The sequence below is a fragment of the Eurosta solidaginis genome, chromosome 4 (genome assembly GCF_040869045.1).
Source record: "Eurosta solidaginis isolate ZX-2024a chromosome 4, ASM4086904v1, whole genome shotgun sequence".
In the NCBI taxonomy this organism is placed as follows: Eukaryota; Metazoa; Arthropoda; class Insecta; order Diptera; family Tephritidae; genus Eurosta; species Eurosta solidaginis.
Genome location: NC_090322.1, coordinates 262720580 through 262742003, shown reverse-complemented (window position 1 = coordinate 262742003; position 21424 = coordinate 262720580). Strand labels below are relative to the sequence as shown.

At 34.9% G+C, this 21424-nt stretch overlaps 1 protein-coding gene across 1 annotated transcript; it reads left to right on the top strand.

The window, feature by feature from the left end:
* Positions 1 to 1939: 1939 nt before the first annotated feature.
* On the top strand, positions 1940 to 11905 carry LOC137248831 (dynein axonemal intermediate chain 4-like). The gene is made up of 6 exons (XM_067779727.1): positions 1940 to 2101; positions 2190 to 2297; positions 2362 to 2601; positions 4066 to 5516; positions 10481 to 10693; positions 11689 to 11905. Exons 1-6 carry the CDS (start codon positions 2057 to 2059, stop codon positions 11903 to 11905), a joined length of 2274 nt encoding a protein of 757 aa, XP_067635828.1. The 5' UTR covers positions 1940 to 2056.
* Positions 11906 to 21424: the final 9519 nt, after the last annotated feature.

Sequence of the window (21424 nt, the reverse complement as noted above, 5' to 3'; positions counted from 1 at the left end):
GATTTTTTTTTTGATAGGTCGCTTTCAATTCTTGTATGTATTAAGTGTTCCAAATATGAGCCAAATCGGGCATCATAGGTCGCTTTCTATTCATGTATCTATGTATTATGTGTTCCAAATATGAGCCAAATCGGGCCACAAATACGATTTTTGTGAATATCTCGATCCATGCGCCACCTAGCGGCGATTTTTTTTTTCACAGGTCGATTTCTATTCTTGCATGTATTAAGTATTCCAAATATGAGCCAAATCGGTCCACAAATACGATTTTTGCGAATATCTCGATCCATGCGCCACCTAGCGGCTATTTTTTTCTTATTATTGTATTGTCATCGGGTTCTGAACTATATTCCAAGTTTCATGCTTGTAGCTTATCGGGAAGTTACTTAAATTTCAATTACAAGATTCGTTCACAACGGCCGTGCAGCCGTGCATGCGGCCATGCGGCCTGTCAACTCAAGCTAAATAAAACCGTTTAAAAAGGGATTAAACATGGTAATTGGATTGGTTTATTGACGCAAAATATAACTTTAGAAAAAAACTTTGTAAAATGGGTGTGACACCTACCATATTAAGTAGAAGAAAATGAAAAAGTTTTCCAGGGGGAAATAAAAACCCTTGAAGTCTTGGCAGGAATACTCTTCGTGGTATTACATATATAAATAAATTTGCGGTATCCAACAGATGATGTTCTGGGTCACCCTGGTCCACATTTTGATCGATATCTGGAAAACGCCTTCACATATACAACTACCACCACTCCCTTTTAAACCCCTCATTAGTACCTTTCATTTGATACCAATATCGTACAAACATATTCTAGAGTCACCCCTGGTCCACCTTTATGGCGATATCTCGAAAAGGCGTCCACTTATAGAACTAAGCTCACGCCTTTTAAAATTCTCATTAACATCTTTCTTTTGATACATACATACAAACACATTCCAGGGTTACACTCGATTCATTTTCCTACATGGTTATTTTCCCTTATGTTGCCACTATAGCTCTCAACTGAGTATGTAATGTTCGGTTACACCCGAACTTAACCTTCCTTACTTGTTTTTTCATAAAATTGGTGCGGGTGATACCTTCATACCGACCAACAACAACCCACTTTCACCGCATGCATACAAAAAACAAAGAGAATTGGTAAGATGTGTCTATCGCAAATACAATATTTAATAGGATTAAATAAAAAATTAAAGTTATTATAAGATCTTGCATACATAACAATAACAAAACAACAAACACCCACAAAAGTTTACACACCACTGTGCAATGGGGAAATTTGAAATTTTTACGTGAATAAAGCTCATCAAAGGTGAAAAAGCAGCACGGGCTATATAGCCAGACTCCAATGCAAGGAACACAAGGAGCAGAGCGTAGATCTACGGCCTACATCCACAAACTGTTAGCAGTTTGCACCGGTCATTGGACTTTAGGCGCTCATGCAGAAGAGATGGATGTCACGCACAATGGCCACTGCAAAGGTTGTAAAGATGTAACTGCAAACGAGACTGTTGAGCATTTTCTGTGCAAATGCCTGGCTTTATTTAAGTTCCTTCTGAAGCCCCTTTTTGAAAAATCTGCTTTCATTAGCTACTTGACCTGGGTTGCAGTCATTATACTTACTCACTTACTATATTTCTTCTGTCATCGGATTATGACATTCCACAAACTTTGTCAGGCGACGCAACGCAGGTAGACATTAAATGTAAGTCCGGCAGAAGACACGTAAACAGAAACTACATAACACTAAAACTGTTCCTATACGATTAATAGCACCTTATTAAAATTCGCTCCATAAAATTTTATCTGTCACTGTCATCGAAAATTCCTTTTTAATAAAAAAAAAATTATTTGAATTTTATTTTTCTGTGAAACGCAACGTATTTTTTTGCTGGGGAGCATTTTGATAGGGAAAATAGGGATTTATATAATAAATATAAATAACTGCATATATATTTTTCAAATTATATTTAATGGTGCATACATACAATAATAATTCATAAGATTTCACATTTTTCTTGACCGAAGCGCGTATATTTTTTAAGAAATGACTGAAGCTCACAATCCAAGTATGGCATCGTCCAAACGATACGTAAGCCTTTGAGAATATGGATATACTAGTTTTAAGAAATCTTAACGTTTACTGAATACCTAAACTTATTTTTTCATTTATTTTGCAGTCAAATTCTAAATCAAGTACACGTTTTGGTCGTATACCCTACAATCAAGTTATTGAGTCAGAAATAAGAGATATTCTCGCTATGCGTAATCAACTCAAAATAAAAGAGGTTAATAATAATTTTGAATTCAATTCGTATTCACTTTTTAATTTGGTTATTTTGTAACTGCTAGACAATTCGAGGTGTGGTCACTGATGTCACACCAAAATTGCTGGAGTTGGAAGAAGCAGAGGAAGAGAAATTTAAGCTTCTGAATTCTGCATTAAGAAGCAGTATTTACGCGTACAGAGGAAGTTCAAGTCATTCGAGTGACCCGAGCCGTCAAAGCATGGCAAGTAGCGGGCGTGGTAGCATATCGAACAAACCTAAATTGGGAGGTCTGAGATATTCTTTAGATGATATTCTGCTCAACGTAAGTATATATGTTTATTTTTTAAATATTTAGTGATATATTTACACAAGTATATATGAATAATATTTTCGATAGGACTTACTTAAAAACAATTAAAATACAATAAAATATTCTATAACTAAGTTATCGACTTCAGGCGGCACAGTTTTCTTATCAAATCCAATATTTTCCCTGCATTTCCTCGACAAACGAGTAGCGTAGCTGTCAAACATATAATGCAGTGGAGGAGTTAGCTGATTCACGGATAGATCGAAGTTGGTTGGAAATATTAATGGAGATGTCGCAAGCTGTGCTGCCCGGCCATTGAGACAAGGATCAAGTAGAGCCCTAGGCACCATTTTGATGCACATTCTCATGGAACCAATAAATTTGTATGCCCTGCGTGTGTTTTACTCAATCCATTTTATTGGATCAATACACTTGTTAATGTGTTTATAAAGGACTTGGTTACCGCTCTCAAATCGGGAAGCGAAAAACTGCCTAAAGTTGGGAACCTAATATTTATCATAGCTGGGTTCTCGCAGTGGTAACGGGTAACGGTTTCCTTACAATCCTCTTGTCTACAGCCCCTAGCCCTTTCCTTGAAAGGAACAAACATTTTTGCACATCTGAACTATTGTCAGTGTCCTCTTATTGTAAATGTGAGCCTGAGTAGCTCTTTCCATGATCCATTCAGTACACTTTTTTTTCTGGTTGTAGCTAGGAGATGTTTTGTTGGTGAATTTACAACTGTCCGCAGAATATCAATGGAAAATTTCAGTGTTCTTGCAATTGGTGAAAGTGTTACCCTTAGGCCCTCTTATTGAACGGCAAGTTATTTTTTAACTCAAGAGTTAGTTTAAAAAATTTGTCAAACATTTTTGACTAACCTCACGTCAGGTTAACTCTAAGTTTAAAAGTTTACTTGCCGTTCTGCAAGTGGGCTGTGATTGATGTTAGTGGCCGTGACTGCCTCATTGATGTCTAACGATGCATCGGCCTTTGCCAGTTAATCCGGCATTTTCGTTGGCGTCAATGTTGCCATGACAAGGTACCCAAACGAGTGTGATAGGCGTAAAGTTTGCCGTTTTGAGTATCATTATCTTACAGTGTTTGAAGTATTCGGAGAAAGTGAATGGTGAATCATACCTTAAGCGCTCTTGGCTCCCCGAGCATATTCATACCACGTAGCCGTGCAGATGATTCTCCATTCCTAGAAGCTCTGCTTGAAGGATACTGATTTTATTTGGAAAACAGATGGAGAGTGCAAAATTTCATCAGATAATTGTTCAGCTCCGCTTAGAGAAAGGTATGCGGTCTTCGGCACAGCCAAAGGTAGTCACGTCCCTACCTATCAGACTTGCTTTATAGGCCGCTTGGCTTTAACAATTCTTGAAGCGTTCAAGGGTTTACGTGTAGTAAAAAACAACAAGATGATATTCCTTTACTGATTTGTCAATTTTTTCCAACTTTATTTTCACCCAGGTTGTCAGCCTTCATCAAGTATTTAGAAATGTAGATGAATACGAAGTATTCGAGGAACCTAAAGCCGTATCAACGGCCACAAGACTTAGACAACATTTTATAAAGGTTACACTGCGTAAGTCTGAGGAGTTTCTCCTTTTTGAAGTATCCAGTAAAACCGAACGAAAAGGCACAGCAATTGGTGATATTGTAGAAGCAGATAATACAATGTATGATTATTTAACCGTTGGAAGAGGAATGGTGCGCCGTCGTAACGAGGCAGAAACACAAACCATAAAAACGCTCATGAAAACACGTTGGGTCAATACATTTTATAAAGAATTTGCTGAGAAAAAATCGTATGTGTCCATTTATGAATTATACGATACATACAACGATATAGCTAAAGGAAATATGAATGGCGACAATGATTTCAACAATGATAGTTCAAGTATTGGAACAAAAGATTTCATTTTAAGTGCTGGAAGATTATCAGAAATTGTTGTCAAAGCTATGCTAAATCAAATTGAAAAAAATCCAAATTTCAATTTTGCGTGTATGATTATGGGACGCTTGTTAGCGGGCAATATACACGCAGAGGGGCAACGTGAATTTCGTAAAATGAGCATACACACGAGGGCAGATAGTCAGGTTGAGTTTTGTTATGATCCTAAAGTATTATTTATATTTAATGCACCATCATTTGAAGCATCACGCATAACGGGTAAAACACGTAAAGCTGTTGCAGATATAAGCTTTTGTTATAATAACGGTGATATTATAGCAGTTGCATATGGCGTTTTTTCATATTCAGCTAAAGTTACCGTTACAACGGGGAATGTCTGCATTTGGAGCATAAAAAATCCACAAAATCCAGAACACACCTACAATTATAATTCACCAGTGACCTCAGTTGAATTTTCACCATTCTTAAACTCATTATTAGCGATTGGTTTGTTTGATGGCGCGGTTGAGGTGCGTAATATAACCAAACCCGATGCACCACCAGTTGCAGTCACACAACGTGTTGTATCACCAAATCGTGACCCAGTGATTGCTATGAAATGGATTAAACAACCAGAAGATAATACCAGCGATATAGATCCATTATTGACACTCTCATTAAATGGTTCAGTATGGAAATATTGCATAGTAGGCGGACCATATTTAATGTCCTTTAATCAACTGAAATTACATCGTGTGGAAGGTACACCAGAGGGTTTGTCAGTTAATCATGAACATAACGTCAAAAAATGGTATGCAGACAACCATCCAATTGGACTTAATATTACATTGCATCCGTTTGATAGGGACATTTATTATCTTCTCACCGATGAGGGTTGTGTATATAAATGTTCGACAAATCTTACGCAGTCTTATATAGAAATGTGGCGTGCGCATGTTGGATCGGTGAATTGTATGGATTTCTCACCGTGGTCACCAAAACTTTTTTTAACTTGCGGTAATGATTGGTAAGTAAAATGAAATTTTGGTTTGATTGTGTTTGATATGGAATATGTGTATATTAGGGTGGGCCAGCATCTTTTTTCTTTCTGATATTGTGAAATTATTGATATTGACTTCTGAATCACTACTTGCAAAAATTTTTAACACAATTCGTACTAAGCTACAACGTATCACTTACTTACTTAATTGGCGCTTAACCGTGTAAACGGATATGGTCGTCCAACAAGGCGCGCCAGTCGCTCCTTCTCTCTGCCAACCGGCGCCAATTGGTCAGACCAAGGGAGTTTAAATCGTTATCCGTCTGGTCCTTCCAACGGAGTGGAGGCCGCCCTCTACCTCTGCTTCCATAGGCGGGTTCCGATAGAAACACTTTCTTGGCCGGAGCATCATCTTTCATTCGCATAACATGGCCTAGCCAGCGCAACCGCTGCGTTTTAATTAGCTGGACTATGTCGATATCTGCGTATAGCTTGTACAGTTCGTCGTTAAATCTTCTTCGGTACTTGCCAACGCCAACGCGTAGAGGTCCATAAATCTTTCGAAGAACTTTTCTCTCGAACACTCCCAGAGCCGCTTCATCTGCTGTGGTCATGGTTCATGCTTCTGTCACGTATAGCAGGACGGGTACGATAAGTGACTTGTAGAGTATGATTTTCGTTCGCCGAGAGAGGACTTTACTTTTCAATTGCCTACCTAGTCCAAAGTAGCATTTATTGGCAAGACTGATTCTTCGCTGTATTCCAGAGCTGATGTTGTTGCTAGTGTTGATGCTGATTCCCAAATAACGGAATCTTTTACTATTTTGAAATTGTGGCTGCCAAAAGTAGCATGGTTGCCAAGGCGCATATGCGCTGACTCTTTGCTCGATGACAGCGGGTACTTCGTTTTGTCCTCATTTGCCATCAAACCCATCTTTACTGCTTCTTTTTCCAGTTTGGAGTAAGCAGAACTAACGGCGCGAGTATTTAGGCCGATGATATCAATGCCATCAGCATACGCCAGTAATTGCACGCTTTTATGGAATATTATTTCAGGGCGGTTAAGTTATGCAGATAGTATAATTTTCTCCAGAATCAAATTAAAGAAATCGGACGATAGGGGGTCACCCTGTCTGAAACCTCGTTTAGTTTCGAACGGCTTGGATAGGTCCTTCCCAATTCTGACTGAGTTGATGGTGTTGCTCAACGTTATTTTGCACAGCCAAGTTTTGCGGGGAAACCAAATTCAGACATAGCGGCATATGGGCAGCTACTTTTCATGCTGTCGAAGGCGGCTTTAAATCGACGAAGAGGTGATGTGTGTCGATTCTTTTTTCGCGGATTTTTTCCAAGATTTGGCGCATTGTGAAAATCTTGTCGATGGTTGATTTACCAGGTCTGAAGCCGCACTGATAAGATCCAATCAGTTGACTCACGGTGGGCTTCAATCTTTCGCACAATACATTTAACAGGATCTTATATGCGGTATTAAGAAGGCTGATTCCCCCGTATAGTTGGTGCAGTTTGTAGTATCCCCCTTCTTCTGGACTGGGCAAAGAATACTTAGATTCCAATCGTCGGGCATGCTATCGTCCGCCCATATTTTGCGAAAGAGCTGATGCATGCGCCTTACGAACTCCTCGCCGCCGTATTTGAATAGCTCCGCAGGCAATCCAACAGCGCCCGCGGCCTTGTCGTTTTTCAATCTGGTTATTGCTATTCTGACTTCGTCATAATTAGGTGGAGGGACATTTATTCCATCATCATCGATTGCAGGTTCGGGTTCATCCTCTCTTTGCGGTAAATTGTTTTCTCCATTTAGGAGAGCAGATATCAGTTTACAAGGTCGCCGTTTTCGTTCTTACAGGAGTTTGCCCCGTCTTAAAACCTTCTGTCTGTCGCCGAATTTTTTGGTAAAATTTTCGCGCGTTATTCCTGGTGGCTAGCACGTCAAGCTCCTCGCACTCACGCCTTTCTACCTCTACTTTTCTCTTACTGAAAAGGCGTCTCGCTTCCCTTTTTTAACTGGCGGTAGCGTTCACACAATCCTCTTACGCCTTATTTGCCCGCCCTGGCGTTAAAGTCGCCAAGCAAGACTTTTATATAATGACGGAGGCAGCGCTCGTATATGCGTTCTAATTGTTCATAAAAAGCGTCTTTCACCTCATCGTCTTTCTCCTCTGTTGGCGAATGGGCGCAAATGAATGATATATTAAAAAATTTTGGTTTTATTTAGATAGCGGCCAGACGCTCGTCCACAGGCTTAAACGCCAACATTTGGCGACAAAGTCTCTCCCACCATGAATCCGACGCCGAAACTGCACTCATTTGTATAGCAACATCAATAGATGTCACAGTTTTTAATCTTCTTTCTTCCTTGTTTCGTCCAGCGCATTTCTTGGATGGCGGTGATGTTAGATTTTCCTTTGACAAGGACATCAACCAGCCGGGCATCTGCACCTATCCCATTCAGGGAGCGGACGTTCCAGGTGCATGCCCTCAGTTCATTGTCCTTCAAACTCACAGTGGCGCCATGAAAGTGTTCGCTAAATCTAATACATGTTTCTAATAGAGAATTTTCCAGGGATCAAGAATATATAATTGTTTTATTCGCAGAAAATTATAGTTTACCAGGTAGAGCCGCTCATATTTGACCAATTTTCAACATTGGGAAAAATTTGAAATTTTTCTTCTTTTTCGTTTTATTTATAATGGTTTTGTGAGCAAATAAGGCGGCCGCTTGTCGTTTTCTTGTATAAAAATTAAAGATAATTAAATTTAGGATTGAAACAAAATAAAAATTCTTTTTTTTTTTGGTAAACGTTGGCGGATATACCTGTTTTTCGAAATGCCTATTTTTAGGCCCTTTTTAAAACTTTGATGGAACAAAAAAAAAATGTTAAAATATGTGCTCTGTCAAATTGACAGTAGTTATTTGTGAAATATTCGGTTACCTAAATTCATAAAGTCTACCTGCGTCCAGCTGCAACTTCATTTTTTACATCAAATAAAGTTAAACAACCTTGGGCATAAATACGCTCCTGAGCAGGTATATATAATTCAGTACGGCCGTAAGGTCGTTTTTGTTATTGGAACTTGTTAACAACATACATTTTTTCAGTTACGAAATGTATACTTAAAATTCATTTTAATAATTTGAGTAGGTATATAAAGCTATCCATCATACAATACACATTATCATTCGTCTTTTGGAGATTTAGGAACTAAGTATTCTGTTTACTTAAATAAAGTGAATAGTATTTTTAAATATAGTTCACAGTTTAATATTTAGTCAGATACACTCGAAGCCAATTTTAATATGTATCTTTGAGGCTATTATGAGAGAAGATGAAGAAAAAATTTGTTTACAATACATTATGATAGAAAGAAAATGGAAGGACGTCTATCGTAACAATTCAAAATTTTATATAATTATAATCAAAGAATAAATGTAGGCGATGAAACAATTACAAAAAATTATATGTTTATGGCTTCTATTGTTCCATTACGACTAAAAGATGAAGCTTCAGAATATTGGAAAAATCCACGTCCATCATCAACTATATTGTGCCGCCCGATTTTATTTCAATACGAGAAGGAGTCTTCCGAACTCATAAAAGCTACAGTGAGTGATATAAATAATCAAAGTGCCAAAATAGAACCAACAATAATTGAAATTGAAGAGGGGAATGATAATACAATACAGCATGATTTTCTTTTAACAATGGTCGATGGAAAAGTTTTGAACTTAATAACAAATACGACATCTACAATGAATTGTCCAATTTGATTCAATAACTGACGAACTAAATTATGAGTATGGAATATCTCCTTTGCATGCTAGGATTAGATGTATGGAATTTGTTTTGAAGCCGGCTTATACACTACCACAACAAGGAGAAATTTTCGACGACAATACAATATAAAAGGAGAAACAAAACAGGAGAAAAAAATAATTCAGGATGCATTCTATAAAGAGATTGGCCTTAGAGTTGACTGTCCAAAGTATGGATACAGTAATACAAATGATGGTATCTCCTCAAGAAGATTTTTTGAAAACGATGAAGTGACTGCTCGCATAACAGGAGTTGATGGAGATATTGTGAAAAGATTGGGAGTAATTTAAGTATTTTAAACTGCCATGAGCCAGTTAATGGACCCAAACTTGGAGAATATGCATCTAAACCTACAGAGTTGCTGCATCAAAAGTATCCTGAGAAGAAACTTACGCCAACGGTACATAAAATTTTAGCACATGGAAAAGATTTAATAGAGTACCAGTGCTTACCATTAGAAGAATTGTCTGAAGAAGCTCAAGAATCTAAGAACAAGGGGGGGATATTACTTGCACTTGCATTATATAGCGAGCGCTTGCTCCAAGACAGTCGCTCGCTTGCAGCCGCACCTAGTGGTGAACAGCCGCTGCCGATGGGGGATCCCCGGCTAGCCCTTAAACCGATTATGTCAAAGTAGCCTAGCTAGGTTGTCGCCTTCTCACATTAGCTCACCACTAAACATCCGTTTAGTGGCTACTCAGAGGATACTTGGCCGCAAGTGACCGGAATTAGTGAGCTGCTTGAACCGCAGGCAAAAGAATCGCTCTGGCCATTCCCAAGTGAATGGCGGTCAGAAGCTTTCCCCCGTTTCGCAGACTTCTACACACGGCTCCATATAAAATTATAAATATAAAATTTTCTAACAATTAATTAGCGAGGCTCGAAATTCATTTGAGACCTATGGTCCCATGTACAATATTACTCAGTATGACCCATAGATTCAGAAACTGGATGTGCACATGAAGTTTTCTTCATACAATTTGACCCCCCCCTAATGTACATATTTCCCTGAATTATGATCTTCAGCATTTGGCAATTTTGAATAAATTAAAATAATAGAAAAAATCAATATCACTTTGCCTAATTTCGCACAACTAAATACTTTTCGTATTAAATTTTGTTAGTAAATTAATAAAAATTTATTTTAATCCCAAGGAGTATTCGAGTATGGATGGAAAGTATCTCTAAGCCACTCATAACTTTATTTAGCAAAATGAAACCATTTTACGCAGCCAAATGGAGCCGTACACATTCCACTGTCATTATATCTGTCACTCGTTCACATGCTGAAATTTGGGATATTCGTCGTAATTTATTGGAACCAATTTCACGCATAAAGTTCAGTACTTCTTTCAATACCATGTTTAGGTGAGTGAGTGGTTAAAAAAGTAGTTTTTGGTTTCGATAGAAAAAATTTAAACTGCGATCATATGTACATATGCTTCAAATATGTATATTGCCGGTTTTTCGAACAATTTCGCTGAAAGAAATGGCGCTAGTAAAATCAACAAATCGGTTCTGTTGTTCTTGACTTAACGCAGATTCGGTGAAATTGAACGAATTAGGGTTAATTCGACCGAGTTCTTTTTCAAGCGAACAAATTAGTTTAGTCATTTCAACAGAAGAGAAATTGTCCCTCTTAATTTAACACAATTCTATAAAATTGACAAATTCCTAATCAATCTGATTTTTTTGTTTACACAACTGATCTCACTGGTAATTTTAACAGCGATCAACAGTCAATACATGAGCAAATTTCAAAGAGAATTTTACGCTCACTTCGCTCTCTACTTTGTACTTGTGTATGCTGTGTACTAAATGTATGCACATATTTACGGATGTATATGGCGGCCGCCGTGGTGTGATGGTAGCGTGCTCTGCCTACCACACCGAAGGCCCTGGGTTCACACCCCGGGCAAAGCAACGTACAAATTTTAGAAATAAAGTTTTTCAATTAGAAGAATTTTTTCCTAAGCGGGGTCGCTTCTCGGCAAGCACTCCGAGTGTATTTCTGCCATGAAAAATCTCAGTGAAAACTCATCTGCCTTGCAAATGCCACATCATAGGTATTTTCGTACAAAGCTCTCGCAACCGCTTTTTTTGTTCATTTGACCACTAAAACGGTCAATCACGAATCAACGATTTGTGCGCAGTTGATTCAACATCTTGTTGCGACTGATAAAAATTGACAGAAATTTCGGTTGAATTGCCCCGTATTTCGGCTGACTTTACAAGTCTTCTTCTTTCAGTGTTTATTCGACCCAGTTTTGAATATAACATTTAGATTAAAAAAAAAAAAATATAAAAGCAAATACGTGCATAATACGCACTTAATTCTTTTCTTAAATTTTTCCTCACTTTAGATTTAGCTTAAGTGGGCTGAGCGTGGCATTTGGTGATGAACGTGGCGATGTTCGCGTGTGTGCTTTTGATAGGATGCCATTTCCTTCTTACTTCCAATATGATGACCTGAAATATGCTCTATTTAAAGCGCTTATTTTTAAACCAGATATGATACCACAACTAAAGAGCATTGGTTTTTTTGGTTACGAAAGAAAGGGTTATGTACGACCGCCCTAAATTTTCGAAAATGTAATTGAATTATTAAGTTTTATGATTAAGGTTTAAGTAATCGATAAGAGTTAGGTGAATTTTAAGAAGTGTTAAGATAACAAATATGCATAGCTTTGGAAAAATACATTAGATACAATAGCTAGTATTAAGTTATTAGTATAAGTAATACACGGCTAGGTCAAATCATATTTTGAGAAATACCTTTTCGCAAGTACGCACATAAGATATGTATATTTTGTATAAACGATACCTTAAAAATTTTATAGTAAATAAAAAAATAGTTGTATGATAATAAAATGTAAACATCCTTTGAAAACTGGCAAACTCTCCTATTCATCGAACGGGCGATTTGCTCTCGTAACAAAAAAGAAATTTTACAGCATTTCCCTTATAATGTTCTGAAAATCCTCGCACTTAATAAAATTCGAAGTTATTATGAGATTTTTGTTTGTTTTAAAATTTTCTACAAGTTTGATCGTCGAACTTTAAAGGCTGTTGTAGCATAGAGGACGAACTGAAAGAATTGCATTCGAGAAAAGGCCAGTTGCAATCTGAACTTTGTGTGATAATTTTAATTTTAATAATTTTTAAACGGTTTTATTTAACTTAACTTGACAGGCCGTTGTGAAAGAACTTTGTAATTAAAATTTTTGTAAATTCCCGATAAGCTACGAGCTTGAAACTTGGAATATACATAGTTCACAACCCGATGAGAATGCGCCAATAAGATAAAAAAAATTCGATAGGTGGCGCATGGATCGAAATATTTTAAAAAATCGTATTTGTGGCCCGAGTTGACTCATATTTGGAACAATAATACATATATGAATAGAAAGCGACCTATGAAAAAAATCTACGCTAGGTGGCGCAAGGATCTAGATATTCAAACAAATCGTATTTGTGGTCCGATTTAGCTAATATTTGGAAAACGTAATACATACATGGATAGAAAGCTACGAGCTTGAAACTTGGAATATACATAGTTCACAACCCGATGAGAATGCGCCAATAAGATAAAAAAAATTCGATAGGTGGCGCATGGATCGAAATATTTTAAAAAATCGTATTTGTGGCCCGAGTTGACTCATATTTGGAACAATAATACATATATGAATAGAAAGCGACCTATGAAAAAAATATACGCTAGGTGGCGCAAGGATCTAGATATTCAAACAAATCGTATTTGTGGTCCGATTTAGCTAATATTTGGAAAACGTAATACATACATGGATAGAAAGCGACATATGAGAAAAATCGCGGCCAGGTGGCGCGTCCAACGCCTTTATTAACTGTATGGACAACGTCCTAAATTAATGAGAAGAATGACCACTAGTACCTAGGACCTACATAATTATTTTCTAGCTTTTAGTTTTATTATTACTTCATGTAAGTATTGTTTTCAATAAAAGAGTTTAACTGACCATTTTTGTTATTATTTTTTTTATTTATATTTTATAGTTTTTAATTAAATTGATTTACTTTGTTTTTCGAAATTTTTTAAAATCAATTTAGTACCAACTTTGAGGAATGTTTCGCAGCGTAGTCCTGTTTAAAAATGACTTTATCTGCACTTTAGTGAAACATGGTCACTGCATCCGGCAAACTCGTTTGAAAAACATTTTGGTGCCACCAATTTTATAAAGCCATCACACCAAGCTACATATTTTCCAGCAAACATTCGAAGTCAGAAAATAGTCAAAAAAAGTCACGAATTCGGGAAATCCATGAAAGTAAGCATACCGACGTCAACTTTAATTGAATAACTAAAGGGCTCGATAGACCAACCATGGCATACCACGGAGGCTCTTTTGTTTTTGCAATGAAACAGCAAGAAATACATACATTTTCAAAAAGCTGATCATTACGGAGATAATAAAAGAGAAGCGTCCATGCTAATTTAAACAAGGAAACCGCAACTTACGTTATAAACTATTTCAGATTTAAAATTTTTTTAAAAATACAATATGAATATTTGTTTTAAAGTTGCCTTGTTTGCTGAACAATATTGGCACACAGCTCATTCCTTTCATCATATCGGAGTCACAAATGACTTACGTGTGAAAATTTTGACAACACAAGTCATTTTCAGGTATCACTATGTTTCCGTTATTTGTTTCTAGCAAAGCAATTAAGATTGTACGGATATGAAAAACCGCAAGGTCCAGACGCTCAAAGAAAGTTTCTTTGTCTTATTTCTTTAAAAATTTACTAGCATAACCGGTTGACGTTTTCCTTCCCTGTATTTGATAAGTGGACTTCCCCTCCATCTATCATTAGCTATATCATCCAATAGACTACAAATTTACTGCACTTTCTCCATTTCTCCTCCTTCCTGTCCATTCCTTATTGCCTTTGTCTACCCGAACTTCTCATTCTAACTCTCCCTCTCACTCCCAAGCTCAATCCCACTCCCTCTCTTATTCGCAATCCAACTCTAACTCCTTCCTCTGTATATCAATCCCATCTAAATTACTTCATATATGGACTCTATATATCAAATAGTGGATACCCAAACAAAAAGTTACAGAGGCATTGAGAATAAAATGTTTGTTTCATTTAGACTGCCATTCCGGGGCCCAGTTCTACGGCCTGTTCCTCTTCCACCAAATTACCTCATATATGGAATCTGTATACCAAATATGGAGTACCCGTTTCAAATAATTACGGAGCGAATTTACACTTCCTCCTACCTCTTCCACCCTAATTTGTCAAGTCAAGCCTAATAAAACCGTTTAAAAATAAACTCGCAGGCACGAATTTTGTAATTGCAATTTAAGTAACTTCCCGATAAGTTACAAGCTTGAAACTTAGAATATAGTTCAGAACCCGATGAAAATGCAATAATAAGAGAAAAAAACTCCGATATGTGGCGCATGGATCGAAATAATATCGTATTTGTGGTCTGATTTGTTTCCTATTTGGAACACATATTATATACATGAATAGAAAGCTACCTATGATGTCCGATTTGGCTCATATTTGGAACAAATATATACAGTCCAGTAGAAATGATATCAAAATATTTTGGAGTTCGAGGAGTGACAAGCATACTTGGCGAGAGTCGAGTAAAGTCTTTGGAAGGATTATGTATTGAGCACTTAGATTGTAACAAATTGTCAGGAAAGAGTACGTATAATAAACGAACTAAATAGAATTAGAAATAATAGGCAATTTAATAAAGACTAAAAACTTGAAAAAAAAAAATAAATAAAAAATAAATGTGTAAATTAAACCGTTTTATTGAATACAATATTTACATGAAATAATAATAATACTAAAAGCTAGAAAATAATTAGGTAGGTCCTGGATACTAGTCGTCACACTCCTCATCAATCTAGGGCTTTGATCAGACAATTAAATAAAAGCGTCGGATGCGTCAAATTTTAATTGACAGTCATATATAAGACCAACTGAACCTTAATAAGACCAACTAAACCTTAAGATTATTCTACGCCTCACATTTTTAAAAATTTCACACGCTAAACGCGTTTATTTAATTGTGTGATCAACGCCCTAGATTGATGAGGAGTGTGATGACTAGTATCCAGGACCTACCTAATTATTTTCTAGCTTTTAGTATTATTATTACTTCATGTAAGTACTGTTTTCAAAAAAAAAACCGTTTAACTTAAAAAAAAAAATTTTTATTATATTATATATACCTAATATTGCACACCCCCTTCAAATAATTACGGCGCTATTTTGAAATTAAAACGGAGCGTCCGTGCGGGAATATCCGAACTATTTCAATTCGATTTTTGATCAATGAAAACATCGCTGCAGATATAAAAACTATGCAGTTATCACCATGTATGTATATCCTTTTATCTACAATTCTTTCAACATTTTCATGCAGCATTAACTATTTTGCTAAATGCTAGAAAATATTATGTCGCTTCAAATATGAGATAAATTTTCGGAATGTCTGAACAGCAATTTAAGGTCGCCATACATTTCTTACTATAGTTTTTTACCCAAAAATATGTACCAGGATGGAAAGCCCGTAACATTGGAAACGTCTATTCATCATTTTTTTTTGAATCAGTATAAACTATCTTTTGCTGTCGCTGTCTAGTTCAAACGATTTTATCATTCACATAAATTTATAGAAAGTAAGATACGAGACACTTACTTTTGCTAACAAGTTAATAGCATGAAAAAATATTATAAAAATACATTTTTGTACACTTACTTTAGTATAATTGTTGAATTCAAATTACACGCACGTACGTTATTCTGTAAAGAAATAAATTTTAAATTAGATTTGACTAAGTGAAGGAAAATATACAAATTTGAAATCAATAGCACAATCGTCATTTTAGTAATAAAAAAATTACACCTTTTCCAGTTTAAGTTCAGAAGTTTACAACTCATATTCAGAAAATTACAGTTCAAGTTCAGAATTTCCAATTTAAATTCAGAAATTTACAACTCAAGTTCAGAAATTTACAATTGATATTCAGAATTTCCAATTCAAGTTCAGAAAATTACAATTCAAGTTCAGAAATACCAATTCAAGTTCAGAAATTCCCAATTCATATTCAGAAAATTCCAATTCAAGTTCAGAATTTCCAATTTAAGTTCAGAAAATTTCAATTCAAGTTCAGAAATTTCCATTTCAATTTCAGAAAATTACAATTCAAGTTCAGGAAATTACAACTCAAGTTCAGAATTTCCAATTTAAGTTCAGAAAATTAAAATTCTAGTTCAGAAATTTACAATTCATATTCAGAATTTCCAACTCAATTTCTGAAAATTACAATTCAAGTTCAGAAATTTACAATTCAATTTCAGAAATTTCCAATTCATATTCAGAAAATTACAATTCAAGTTCAGAAAATTAAAATTAAAGTTCAGAAAATTACAATTTAAAATTACAGAAAATTGTTCAGGTATATTTATTTCATCCAGTGGAAATCTGTGCATGCAAAATTGTTTAAACATATATGTTAATTTTATTAATTCGTACATAAATACATACATAGCTTCCTCTTCAAAAGAGCATGTGGATTTTCCAAAATAAATATGTAAACAAAAAACCCTTCCATATGAATATCAGAAAAACCTCGCTACATTCCCAAACTCCGAATATTTTGCAACACCGAGTAAAATCACTGGGGTAAATTCTAAGCAAATTGGAAAATTTAAATGCAATAACTTTAAACACGAGCAATGTAAGCGTGCTTCAGTTTTATTATTTTGTAATTATTTATTTCATAATTATGATAAGTAATAATTGTATTACATAGAAACGTTGTAACATTGCATGGTATATAATAGCAAAAAGAATGGACATAAGTTACGCATGCATGTGTTCTAGGCCGGGTCGATTTGTGGGGAGGCAAAAGAATCGCCCATTGATCTGTGAAAATCATATTCTAGGGATCAAAATAAGAAACTTTGCCGATGGAACCATACCTCTAAAATGAATTCTGATGAACCAAAGGGGGGGTTCGTAGGGGCAAATTTTGAAAAATCCCTCTTTGAAATGCCTATGTTTTTTCTTTTGGGAGTTTATTTTTCTCTTTAGAAATTTATTTAGTCAGAACATATGTAAAAGAAAAGAAATTAAAAAAAAATTATTAGAAATTAGCGTTTTTACAACCCCTTTTAAAACCAAGGCATCACTGTGATGCATTTGCATGTCGCAAACATAGTTGTGTAGGTTTTTTATTCAACCGTTTTAAAAAATGAAGGTATCACTGTGACACAATTGCAGATCGTAGAATTGCTTGTGTCGTTTTTTTTTAAGCCACCACAAGACACAGCAGGTAGAATTGAAATTACCCCTACCCAAAAGTTCGACCCAAAGGAGGGAACATCAGAATTCGTTTTAGAGGTATGGTTCCTTCGGCAAAGTTTCTTATTTTGATCCCTAGAATACGATTTTCACAGAGCAATGAGCGATTTTTAAATCGACCCGCCCTAAGGTGTACATTAGCATGGTCCTTTAAAACTAATTATAGGCCATTGTTGTCAGGCATATCGCACAATTGTCTTTCAATTCCATTAAGCTTCACTTTTTATATATTATACTTTGTACGAATGTCAACATTTTTTTTTTTTTACCTTGGTCGCGCACGTGTATTTACAATTACATAATAAAGTAAAATCATGGGAATTTTGACTCAATTGCTTTTACGAACATGAGTGAAAAAAATTTTTCAAAGCACAAAGTAAAATTTTCTGAAGTTGAATTGTAATTTTCCGAACTTTGATTGTAATTTTCTGAATATGAATTGGAAATTTCTGAACTTGAATTGTAAATTTCTGAACTTGAATTGTGATTTTATGAATTTGAATTGGAAATTCTGAATATGTGTTGTAAATTGCTGAACTTGAATTGTAATTTTCTGAATATGAATTGGAAATTCCTTAACTTAAACTGGAAAAGGTTTAATATATGTTGCAAATGAAATATTGGTTTAAAAGTTGCATGAGAAAATAAACCTTGATGTGAGAATACTTTGCAAAATCAATTATTGTATTTGTAAATTAGACGTTACTTACCGAGCGAAGTAAAAACCTCGAAAGATAACAATTATATTCAAGCGAAATAGAAAACTAGCAAAAATAAAATAGAAAGTCGAAAACTGACAAATAAAAAATTCAAAAAATAAAAATTAAATAAAAACTATTTCGAGCAAATAAAAACATAAAAATAATAATTATTTTCTTTTTTTATAGCAAAACTTAAAAAACAAAAAAATATAAGGAAACCAACAGAAAAAAATCATCAGCTGAAGTTCAGAAAATTGAAATTTAATTTCAGAAATTTACAATTGAAGATGAATTGAAATTTTTTATTTGTAATTGTAATTTTCTGAATCTCAATTATAATTTTCTGAACTTTTGATTGAATTTTCTGAACCTAAGTTATAATTTTATGTTGTGATGGTAGCGTGCTCCGCCTACCACACCGTATGCGCTGGGTTCATCCCCGGGCAAAGCAACATCAAAATTTTAGAAATAAGGTTTTTCAATTAGAAGAAAATTTTTCTAAGCGGGGTCGCCCCTTGGCAGTGTTTGGCAAGCGCTCCGGGTGTATTTCTGCATGAAAAGCTCTCAGTGAAAACTCATCTGCCATGCAGATGCCGTTCGGAGTCGGCATTAAGCATGTAGGTCCCATCGGGCCAATTTGTAGGGAAAATCAAGAGGAGCACGACGCAAATTGGAAGAGAAGCTCGGCCTTAGATCTCTTCGGAGGTTATCGCGCCTTACATTTATTATTATTTTTTTTAAGTTATAATTTTTAGGGCTTGAGTTGAAATTTCTGAACTAAAATTATAATTTTTTGAATTTAAATAAATTTTCTCAATCTCTTAAAAAAAATAATTAAAAAAACCAGTAGAAAAAAATTATCAGTTGCGAAAAAGTCTAACAACACGTTTGAAGTTCAGATAATTGAAATTTATGTACTGAAAATTATAATTGAAGTTCAATTAAAAACTTCCATTGAAATTTCTGAACTTCGGTTGTAATTTTTAAACCTCAATTATAATTTGTTTGGCTTTCAAATGAAATTTCTGAATTTATGTAGAAATTTCTGAATTTCAATTGTAATTTTCTGAACTTCATATGCAACTTTCTAAGCTAAAACTGAAAAAGTTGTAGTAGTTGACTATTTTATGGAATTCGGGAAATTATCTCAGTTCTTGTTAAGTTTTAAAATTGAGTTAATAATGGTTTGTAAAATTACGCAGCTTTGAAATTGCAAACACTGTATCTGTAAAATTTAAGAAAGGGGCAAGCCGTAAAATTCTGTCAGCAAATAATTTGTCAAAAAAAAAAAAAAAATTGGAATTTCAAAATTTCTAAGAAATAAGAAAATAAATCCACGTCTCAAATGACCAGATCTAGGTTCATGCATCCATTATAAACACCACATGTACCGCCGATAGTGCAAGTTTTAATTATAACAGTTATTTATAACAGTTAACAAGCATGACTTATTTTTCGGTTTAAGTTAGTTGACTGCCAAGTTATGCAGAAAAACCACCCTTGACTATTTTGCGGCGCTTGCCATACAAAGTAAGTTAGCTTTTTACGAAGAACATTATAAGATAATAGTGCACGTTTAATTATTGTTAACCGACTTGTAAAAATTTTGAAAAATTTGTCTCTAATTGAAAAAAAAAACTTTCTTAACGGGGTCGCCCCTTTGAAGTGGTCTGGCAAACACTTCGTGTGTATTTCTGCCATTAAAAACGTGAAAGTTTACCTGTCGTCCGGAGTCGGCATTGAAAATTTAGGTGTATCTGTTCATTTTCAATAGTTACTTGCAATTTTATTTGTCTACAGCAATGTTCTCTTTTACAACCAATAACTTTACTGTAAACTTGCGGAGTTCGTTTTAAAGATTGTATTTAAGCTTATTATTGTAGCTCGTTGCGGCAAACCAAACGATATATATTTATATGTTATTTATATTTATTAAAAGAAAACCTTATTGAATAGAGTTTAATCAAGCAGCCAGACAGAGTAACGTAAATAACAATGGCCAGAAGAGAAGATTCATTTCAAAATGGTATCCCACTGCGTATACTTAACATTTTCCTTTCATTTCTAACTGAATAATACATACAATGTCGAAGTAAACCACACTGTCAGTGGAAAGTACTATATATATATATATATTTATATTCATACATATTTACATATTCATATATATTTATAAATATATATATATACAAGAGAAAAGCAAACACAATAGCCACCAGCTGCTCACACTTTCGCGTTGAAAATAAGACGTTTCAGAAATAAGTATTTGTACAATAGGTAGCTGAAATTGAATAAATAACTGCTACGCTGTGGAGTCCCCAAAGGAGCATCGTCATTTCATTTAGTTACTTGTAACAATATCAACTGGTTTGTCTTTCTGCTTCTTTCAGAAATCATAGATATTCGTCTAGTTGGCTTAACTATGAATTTCAGTGGAAAACGCTAAAGCAATGAGATTTACAGTCGAATGGCTGGCTGTATAAATACCGAATAGAAGTTATTGAAAGTAATGGACGAGAAGTGGTAGCTATGTATATATTTTACGTGTATTTATATTAAGTAGAATGAGTGAATGCTGCGCCGTAAATGAATTGAGAAGTGTCGTCAATAAAGTAGTAGCTTCATTGACAGATTGTTTATTTTGACATTCGTCAGTTTGAAGCATTAAAATTTAGAATGGTTTTACGTAAGCTGCGATTTTAAGCAATGTGCTAGTTTTATTTGCTTTGTTATCGAAATCTTCGAATTAAGTATGCTTTTAAACAGTAAAAGTGATATAGATTTGTTTTCATTATTAGCTTGAAAAGCACACACAGCAGCGAAAAAAAATATAGTAGTAGCAATTTTTTTCAAATTTCCTCAATTATATTCTTTTTTTTTATTTTCGTTAATGTTAGAAAAAACTTATATGATGTTTCTAACGGGAGCTGTGCAAACCAATTCCAACAAAGTTTTCGAAAATGTTGAACCTTTTTTTTTTTTTGGTGTTCCCTGAATTTAAATTACTCACTTTTTTTCGAAATT